Source organism: Phacochoerus africanus, chromosome 6 (assembly GCF_016906955.1).
Source record: "Phacochoerus africanus isolate WHEZ1 chromosome 6, ROS_Pafr_v1, whole genome shotgun sequence".
NCBI lineage: Eukaryota > Metazoa > Chordata > Mammalia > Artiodactyla > Suidae > Phacochoerus > Phacochoerus africanus.
The window spans coordinates 119,099,309-119,109,725 of record NC_062549.1 but is presented as its reverse complement, the minus strand read 5'-3'; the positions used below and the strand labels follow the sequence as shown (position 1 = coordinate 119,109,725).

Below are 10,417 nucleotides of genomic sequence, written 5' to 3'. Positions count from 1 at the left end.
CTGGATCCAAGCCACGTCTGCAACCTACACCACAGCTCATGGCCACGCCAGATCCTTAACCCACTGAGCAAGGCCAGGGAGAACCCGTGTCCTCATGGATGCTAGTCAGGTTTGTTAACCACTGAGCCATGACGGGAACTCCAGCCTTTTATTTATTTGTTTTTCATCTCTCAAACTTTTCTACAAGATTTTTCTGTAACATAGGGAACTATTTTGCCCTGTTTATTCCATTGTTTTGAGCATCAAAAGTTTAGGTAGGGAAAACACATCAAACTGTTACCCCGTAGTGCTTAGTGTTTAGGGGACTGTGTAAAGCAGCTTGATTATTTTGTAAAATTATTTTAGATGGGAAAGAGAGAATTTTAAAAGAGAGAAAGAAGGAAGGAAAATCTGGGCAAGGGAGGGATAAAGAATTTGCAGTAGAAATTGACTTTGAACTCTGCAGCATTTCCTGATCCCTGGCCATATGGTCAGGTCAAGCTGGTCAAACTACATGGAGAGGAAAGGAGAGTACTTTTCTGATGTCTCGGTACTTTCTGGAATTACTGAGGTATGGTTAGCATGCATCTCTGATATTTTATCATATATTTTTAGCCCCTGGCTAATGAAATTAGGGAGCTACAGTTTTAGTCTTTCTTCCCTCTCTATATAAATATTGTTTCCTACATGATCAATTCAGAAATCTTCTAACTCATTTTTTTTACCTCTACCAAGAATGGCAAATTCTGTTGAGATGCTAAGAAAGTTGAAAAATTCACACCCACAAAGTAACTTTGGTAGTAGTCAGAAGTATAATTGATGACTAGCACAATAATTAAAAAACGGAATCAACCAACAATTATTGAACATTTAGTATGTGAAGAAGCTATGTTATATGATTTTATATGTATCATTTGAGTCATTCATTTCTTGAACAAATATTTACTGAACACCTACTATTTTCCAGGAACATTTCCAGCAACTAGACACATAATGATAAATACTTGACCTTACAGAGTTGACAGTTTAGTGGGAGAGGAAGGCAATGAAAAAGTTGGCCAATACATACTTGATAAACTATCCGATCGTGATAAGTTCTATGAAAAACAAGAAAATACTGTGTAAAAATAAAGACTAATGGAGTCCTGGGGTGATTGATGCTGCTTAGATGGAGTGAGTGGTCAAAGAAATCTTCCCTGTGGAGTTTCAATTTGAGCAAGAGAATGAATGGGGACAGAGGTTAAACCATGTATGCGATATTGGCAGAACAGAATTCCTGCACAAAGAAACAGTAAGTGCAAAATCCTTGAGGCAGTACAACGCAAGAGTGGGATTGCTAGATGAATAAGGTTCATGAATCAGGCAGCAGCCTTGGGTAGAGCTTTGAGGAAGAGATGGAGAGTTTGACTCTTGTCCTGAATATGATGGAAAGCTCCTGAAGGGTTTGGGCAGAATGACACATTTGGCTTGACTTTTCAAAAGATCATTCTGGCTGCTGTAACGGGAGTGGTTGGTAGACTGCAGGGGTATTGGGGGCGGGGGTGGGGGGGGTGGTAGTGGGAAGCTGGTAGAACACTTGGAGGCTATTGTTCTGGTCCAGGAAGGAGAGAGTGACAACTGTGAAGGGTGGAGCTTGAAGGCAAGTAGTCTCCAACTTGGGAAGATGGCATAATTCTATTCTGATTACTTTCATTCTTTGAGAGAAATAAGAGTTGAAGTCATCAGCTGAAAATGTCATGATCTAAAGACACTGGAGAAAATACGAGTTGGTTCTCAGAGGGGGAGAAAGTGAACAAACTGTGGGAAAACACGAGGATGGTGAGGCAGTGGGGACTCGGTGAACTTTGTGGGCATGAGTCTAATGTGAGACAAGACCATGGGTTGTGTGTTCTTCTCCCTGCACCTTCAGTTATTCTGGAAAAGGCAGAGACCTGGATTTAACTGAGACTGGGATTTTGCCACGTGAGTGTGGTGAACAGGGGGTGGGAAATGAACGATTATCCTGGTGGACTCTGGAACCCAAGCCTGGTCGAAGAAGGTAAGGGTATGAGGTGGTAGTGACAGTGAAATGCGGACACTGATAGGTCAGATTGTCGCTATGCTGCCAAAGATCTATTAGAGTATGTGATGGATTGGATATTGGTGTCTGTCAAAATGCATATATTGAAACACTAACACCCAAAGTGATAGTATTACTTGGAGGTGGGGTCTTTGAGAGGTAATTAGCTTTAGACAGGGTTATGAAGGTGGTCCCCAAGGATGAGATTAGTACTCTCATAAGAAGAGACCAGAAAAGTAGCTCATTTTCCTCCACGTGAGCCTACGGCCAAGAAGAGAGTCCACACCACAACCTGACCATGATGGCACCCAGATCTGGGACTTCCAGCTTCCAGAGTGGTGAGAAACAAATGTCTGTTGTTTAAACTACTCAGTCTATAGTATTTTTTTTTTTTTTAAATAGAAGTCCATCCTAAGACAGACTAACCACTGAAGAAGTGAGTTGAAAGGTGGGGTGGAAATTGGCCCTCAGATGCTTGAAATGGAGACCTTGAAGGTACCAGAAATGGCCAGAGATGTGAGATTACAGAAGTGGGTTAGCTTATTTAGTATAATACAGAGTTTTATGTTTGCTTTTCTCTCTCTCTCTCTCTCTGCCATATCATGTGATACTCCTGGGCTGCCAAAATCATGCAGAAGTTGAGAAGACCCAAGAACATCACTCACAGACGGAAGGGCTTAATATGGATTGTTAACGTCTGAGAAGTGCCTTCTGTTACAGTTCTAACTGTAATCCTGACGTGGTTCTGCGGGTGTGGTGACAAGATAAGCGCGCACCCTGGCTTTGGGGCTCGATGAGGATGCCCACACTTCTGCCTCCGCTGACGCCTCCCCATCCCCAGACAGGCAGCCTGTGAGTTGGGGACGGAGGAAGCCAGGGAGTCCCCCAGGCAGAGAATCCTCAGACAGGGAGGTTATTCCTGGATAGCTGCCAGCTCTCCATGAGTTCCCACCACGGCCTACTTGGTCGTAGGGGATCCAAGTTTTAATTCTGAGTAGGTAGAGGTGGGTTTTCACGCTGTGGGTCAGTGCGCCAGAGCTGGGCTTCTGCTCTCCAGCAATCCTGAAGTTCGAGTTCCTAGAGGGATCCAGGAGGCTTCCCGGAGGGGCGTCTTCTCCGCCTTGCTGCTGCAGCATCCAGGGGTGCATCCCTCCTTTCCGATTCTTGACGTCAAGCCCGGACCGCTGCGAAGCCTCGCCAGGGCGGTGGAGAGCAGAGCGAGGGCGGCGGGGAGGGGAAGCCATTGCAGCAACAGCTTGGAGAAGGGAGCTGGACGGCTCCGCCGAGAAAAACAGGGGGTGGGAGCACGGCAGGGGAGGCAGGGGACCTGCCCACTTAGGGAGTCGCTGGGTTACTGCAAAGAGGGGCGGGGAGAGGCGGGGGCGCAGCCTGCACAGCGCTGGCTCCAGCGGTGCCCGCGGGGAATGTGACATCAGCGGCGCCGGGCGCTTGCGGCTGGAGGAGGCAGTTCGCCTCGGCTACGCTGGGCAGACCTCGGCCCGGGGAGGACGCAGCCAGACCCGGGCAGGCGGCAGGGATGTCGGCGAAAGAGAGGCCAAAGGGCAAGGTGATCAAGGACAGCGTGACCCTCCTGCCCTGCTTTTATTTCGTGGAGGTGAGTTGGCCCAGCGCCTTGGCGTAATGCAGATCCTCCCGGGCGGCTCCGGAACCAGTTCGGGTCCTGGACGGGGCTGGAGGCGCCGAGACCGTGCCAGGGTGCGCGCTGCTGCCCCCAAATGCCTGACGCTCCCCCTTCCCCCTAGGTTTCTCGGGAGCTCCCCCGAGTATACCAGCCCGGGGTGATTACCACTAGCGATGCCACTGCGAGGTGGCCTGCAGACGAGAGATACCTGTGTGAGTGAGTGTGGGGCTAGGTCCCTGGCCCTCCCAGGCTGCCTGTGTGCACAGCGTCGCTCGTGGCCCACAGGGCCATGATGCTGATATTTTGGGATTTGCGTCAATCTTTGAGTACGTATCTAGAACTCTGTGAGCTTTCTATAGGAATTCAAATACACACAGCCGTGCCCGGAGTGTGTGAGGGCTGGGGATGTTTATAGAGGATCAGGAACATTGACGCTTTATTACTCAAAAACAAAAAACAAAAAGCCTTTCCTCTATTATAATTACTGTGGTGCTCACATCTGCTTCCAAAACTGGGGCTGCATCTCTAGGCATCAATCTATTGGCCCTTTTCCACGGTTAACAAAAATTATATATCTATAAACACATATATATGTATGCATATGTATATGTGTAGCTACACATATTGTATCTATACATATTTTTTTAAATAAGTGACATCATCTGATTTTACATGATTTATACATGTGCATTAATTCTGGACTGAACTGTTAATTGCTTACAGAGACGCAATTAGCATGGAGAGGTATTCAGAAGGAACCTCTAACTTACCAAAATGCAGTATTTAAGGGAGGAACAATTTATGGGAGGGTTATAAAGATTGACAGGGACAGCGCTCTGTGGTCCAGTGCATGAGGAAGACATTTTTAAGCAAGAGGTTTCTTAAAGCATAGGTACAAAAGAGACGTGTTGGATAGTTTTCTTGAAATCATGGTTTTAAGCAAAAAAAAAACTATATTCTGTGTACTTAGAGCCTGGCTGGCATGGAGAATTATGAGACTGTTGCTGAATTATAAATATCCTTCCTTGGCCGTCTTTTCAGCCAAATATGGAGGTTTAACACTTCCAAGTACAGATAGAAGGTTCTGTATTTGGTGATTGTGGGGCTTATCTGGGTTGAGGGATAGTCACTGCCTTGAAACTTGGGAGAGAAAACACTGTCAGATTGTTTGTATAGATAACAGTATACTTGCAAGTTTCTCTTAGGTCTCACAAGTTTTTTAAATGGTATCAGTGTTAAGAAAGATGTGTGTGATTTGCATTAAGCCTCAGGGAAATGATGGCTGGCTGACTTCTTCATCCATTACCCGAAGAAGGGAAAAAGATCTGACCTGTTTATTGAAAATAATGAATTCATTTCTTTTTGCCCCTCCTCTTTTCACAAGGGATTTTGAGGCCATGATGTACATAATTTTGTAGAAAACTAATGAAGAGTTTTCTCAAGAAAAAAAAGGGAGGGGGGATCCGCAGAAGAATCCTCGATGGAAAGGGTAAAGCAATAGAGAGTGGAGATCCCTGCCTTCAAGTTAAATCCTATCAGGCCACTTGTCACATTGCTAATCCACTGGAGTCTGGTCCAAAAGCACTTTCATGCATGTCTGGACCTATTACATTTGTCTAGGAGAAATCAGTTGGTTGCTGGCTTCCACCTACAGGACAGAGCACACCTGAGGTCAGCTAGAGGCTGACCACACATGGATTGCAGCTGTATGGCTTCAAGGAAAATACTTTCATGAAAGAGGATGCAAACCAGAGAATCAAGGATGTGCCTTTAAAGAATTTACATGTGCACCTTTGAGGTACCTTTAACAGGAGTACCTTATCTTTTAATCAAAAATTTCAAAAGTAAAATGCCCCCCGTGCATTTAAAATGTATCTCTAGGAACAAACAACTCACAAATGTTAATTCTTTGCTATGAGTGGAAATAGCCCCAGCGGGTCAATCCACTTGACCCATTCAGAGCCCTTCTTTGAATTCCTTAGCAGGGCAAGCTATAGAACAATTACTTGAAGACAATTCATGGAGTTTGTGCACTTGGGACATTGTGTCTTGGGGGTGACAGATTTCAAAGGGAGAGCCACAAAATTGGATTGCAAATGATCTCCCTGAAACCTAAATGCATGATGAGCCACTAAACAGCCTGTAGAAAATGGGAGAAGATATTAGTACACCAATTAATTAAAGGATTGACAGAATGCACTACTGAACTCCTTTGGAATGACTCATTTTGAAGCCAGTGAGAATGAGCCATGTATCTCCTTTGGAAGATGAATAAATACAGCATGAATTAACATGTCAATAAAATGCTCCAGAGTAATGGCGCTTTGCTGTCCAACATAACTTCCCCAGACCTTAGTAATTAAAATGGAAAAGTGAAACATGAGTGAATCTTTCACCACATCACCACCCAAAGCACATATTTCAAGCCTTTTCTGTTACTTCAGCCAATAACTTAAGTAACAAAAAGAGTCAAAAGGGACCAGAATTTGAGGAGAAAACAGGACCTAAGGATTAAGTTAAGACCCTACCCTGTGGCATACAAAAATACATTCCAGACAGACCAATGATTTAAATATTTTAGAAACAGTTAAAAATTTAAAGAATAATAATAACAAAGTATATTTTTAGAATTTTATAATGGGAAAAGTTTGGATTTTGGTTTTTGCTTTTTAGGGCCACACCAGTGGCATATGTAAGTTCCCAGGCTAGGGGTCAAATCGGACCTACAGCTGCTGGCCTACGCCACAGCCACAACAACTCGGGATCTGAGCCGAGTCTGTGGTCTACACCATAGATCACAGCGACGCTGGATCCTTAACCTACTGAACAAGGCCAGGGATTAAACCCGCATCCTCATGGATCCTAGTCAGGTCCTTTAACAGCTGATCCACGAAGGGAACTCCAGAAGAGGCCTTTCTTAACATATTATCAAAGTTAGCAGTGAGGTAGGAAAAGACAAACAAATTTTTACTACTATCCCAAATAAAGTTTCTCTGTAACAGAAGATGTTTTTTTTTAAAAAAAGGTTTAGAGGAGAAAACACTCTCTGGGTTTCAAGTCAGGGACACCATGAAAATTTAAACTTTGCCTTTCTTCAAGGAGCTCAGGCTGTCTTAAGTCGCTCTTCATGATAGGCATGAAATGTGAAGAAACTAACTAGGAAACTGAGGAACAAGTTTCATTCAGGCCAGAGGGGGCTGAAATCAAGTTAGAGTGAATCATGGCAAAAAAAAAACCCTGGGCCTAATTGGCCAGACTGACTTGGTTCATATACCACCAATGGCACACGCCACTTGGATAATTCTGACCAAGTTACTTCTCTCATCCTCAGCTTCTGGATACATAATAGAAATTATAGGATGTAACATAAACATATGTATTCATATATAATAGAAACTATAATACCCATATAACTTAGAATATATTATGAGGTCAAAGCATGTAAGACACCAAACACCATACCTGAACTAGAATAGACAGCCAAGCTGTATCAGTTCCTTTTGCACAGTGTCAGGGTATGGAGATTTCATCCCTGGGGGCATGAGGTTGAGGCGTTCAGTCACCAAAATCAAGTAACCATGTCCCAGTTGACCACCAAACTCGATGTTAAGCAAACCTTAAGTTAATGGGTAGAATTAATGTTTTCTTCCATCTTTGGTTTATGCTGCCAATTGCTCATGCTGAGAAATGGGTTTATGGTTGACAGTAATTAAATACGTCAGTGTTACATGGCGATTTGCAAAGCACGTGACTGTTTCCAGCATGGTACTTCACTGTGAACAAGTCTGACAACTCAGGTTTGCATTGGTCAGCTTGGGAAAAGAAAGGTCAGGTTATGAAAGAGAGTCTCAAACAAGCATATCCAAGGTCTTAGCAGGTTGAACAGAAAAGCAGGTAAAAAGGAACATTCTACTGAAGAAAGGTTTCTCTTGCCTTTCAAGTTCCAAAGCACTCTCCAAGTGGTGGCTGTGTCACTTACAGTGCAATTGCAGCCAGCAGCACACCTAGAATTAGCGAAAGGTCTTTCAGCTTAATAACCCAGTATTATAAGGGATAAAGCTGGTTGTCTGTGTGCCTAATTCATTTCCTTTATGCCAAGCATTACAATGACCCCACCTGTGCTCAGACTCACACTTGTGTTCTCATTAGTCATCCTGTTCCAAGATATGAGTTCACATTGATTCAGCATGAAATAGAAACAAATGATAAATTACCCTTTAAACCAAGTTCTTCAAAATAAATCAGAAAAATATTCTTTTCATTTAAACATTCTGCTTCATGGCATATTTTTTATTATGAATCTAATGTTTACTTTATAGAGATAAAAGAGCTCTGTTTGACCTATATGCAAAGATACAAAGTGAGAGATGCAGATAAACTGAAATTTCCTGTTTTTCATACACACACACACACAGAGACATGCACAAACACAGAGGGAGTAGGAATTAAGTGTAAAATAACTGTATCTTACATATTACAGATTTAGAATATTTTCAACATGACAGACTTGAGATTATACAAAAAGTTTTCAGTAATTTGAATGTTATATTTAATAAAGGACATATTTCAGGGTTTTGTTAATGGATGTTAATTACTACAGTTTAGGGTCAGTAACCAGACCTTGTGCTCAGGAGTAAAAGCCATTGTTTCTGTTACCATCCAGCCTGGGTAAGTTAAAAAAAAAAAGCCTTTGTTTGTGCAAAGACACCCTGGTTAGTCCAGTTGGAATATCATACCTAGGCATTGTGGGGTCTTGACAGAACCCTAATATGATTTTTAATCCCCTTCTCCCGCAAGTGTCCACCGTATCTTAATTGTAGCAAACATTAATTACAAGATTTCTGTTCTAGCTTGAGGTCTATGTGAAAATTATGTAACTCATTTGCTCTTCTTACTGGGAAACATGCTAACTGATTTTCTTTTATATAAACTTTAGCATCGGTAGAAGTACAAAATTACAACATTTCTGCATTGCACATACCAAAATAGTAGCTGTAGGTTTTTTTCCCTTTTCTAGATGGCGTGTATAATCCACTCAAAGAAGCAGTCCAAGCCCTGCCAACAGAAATGAGCTGGCAAATCTTTCCTCCTATTTTAGTCACAATGTGTAAAGTCCTTTGGTTAAAAACACCAAAAAGTAGAGAAGATAATAGAGCCCTAAGTTTTAGAGATTAAATGAGGACATTTCCACAAATACCAAGAGCCAAGTATTGAACTAGAACCCGCTGTTGGGGAATCCCGTATTATTCCTCGGTTCCACCATGATCTTACTGTGTCTCCCGGGTCAAGTCACTCACAATATTCTTCGTCCTACTTTCTGCCAGTAGGAAAAAAATTACATGATTTCTATTAACCTCAAAGGGATGTTAGTAATTGTGATGATAATAATTACAAGGAATAATCAATGTCAAGCCTCCTACCTATAGCAGATGCTGTCCATACATTATCTTGAATCCTGAGAACTATCTTAGAAGGTAGTATTAATTGTATTAAGCTAGTATCAAGAAGGCATTATTATTCTTATTTTGTAAATCAGCAAATTGTAACTCAGAGAGCCAAATGTCTTTCTGGGGCCACCAGCAATTAAGTGAAGGAGCCACAAGTTGTGTGCTTGTCTGGATCTCTGCCTCCATCTTTCATTACCTTTATAATCACTCCTCCTCACACATAAGTCTAACGATGCTGCTGGACTTTAAGAGGGAGCGGGATGCAGAGACCTGTCTCTGCCATGGCTTGGCTATATTTGTGGTACCAGAAGGAAGAGGTTTTGTTGGGTTTCTGTCTGAGCTGTGGAATAGAGTTCTTCTCTTCATGCAGTCACTCAGCTTGACTTTGTCAGTGCTACCTCCTACCTAGAGCGGCTGGTTTAATTCTGACATGGGTGTGTAGAGGGCACAATGACTGTCTACCTAAAAGGATGCTTCCTTCAGGAAAGCACAAATGGTACCCAGGAGGCTTCTGGAGAGGGAGACGGAATTCAGGTAGCATGAGAGGGAAGCGTTCAGCAAAAACAGCAAAGTCCACTGTGTAGGTCTATGAGGATGACAGAATGTGGAGGAAAGAATGTCAAAGAGAGAGAGGCCAGACCAGGGAGGATGACGAGAAAGAGCGTGGGAAACATAGAAGGTAGGAGTGAAGTGTATGTGAAGGTAACGGGCATCTTATCTGCGAGCACAACGTGGAGATCCCCTTCGGCATGCCAGTGGTCTAAGGTGGCTTGCTAAATAAAAAGCATTTAGGTCCAATTGTTACTGCTTGCTGTGGCAACGTGTTACAAATAGTACTTACAAGAATTTCCTCCCAGCATATGCGTACAGCACAGGCTCTTTCTCAAGCGACCTTTCAACAGCAACAACAGCAACAAAATGAGGAAAAGTCCTACTATAGAATTAAGTCTGATAAAACCATGTCCTCCTAGAACACTGTTTGAGTCTTCTATCCCACGGGAGAAAACTGTGGCTTGAAAACGTCAACTGAGTTACCCAAAAACATGCTAGATCAGGAACAGAGTCTGTCTCTTCACGCCTGTTCTAGTGCTTGTTCCTAGTTATACTATTTCTAGGATGCCTTAGGTTAAGAGAGGAATGTTTATGTTTACCCTTGGACTATAACGCTTAAAATGCAGGTCATTCTCATTCTGCATGTGAATCAATTGTGCTGCCTGTTTGAAAGTTATATCTAAATACCCAAGGTACACATTTCATAACACCTCATGGCATTGAACAACATGTTAAAGT

At 42.9% G+C, this 10,417-nt stretch overlaps 1 protein-coding gene across 1 annotated transcript in view; it reads left to right on the top strand.

Annotated features, from left to right (window-relative positions):
• The first annotated feature begins 3,274 nt into the window (after positions 1 to 3,274).
• The window catches only part of PLPPR4 (phospholipid phosphatase related 4), a 37,953-nt gene continuing 30,810 nt past the window's right edge, over positions 3,275 to 10,417 (top strand). Inside the window, exon 1 of the mRNA XM_047785218.1 lies at positions 3,275 to 3,653. Within this exon, the coding sequence (XP_047641174.1) occupies positions 3,576 to 3,653 (78 nt within the window). The 5' untranslated portion in view covers positions 3,275 to 3,575. The remainder of the gene's footprint in view (positions 3,654 to 10,417) is intronic.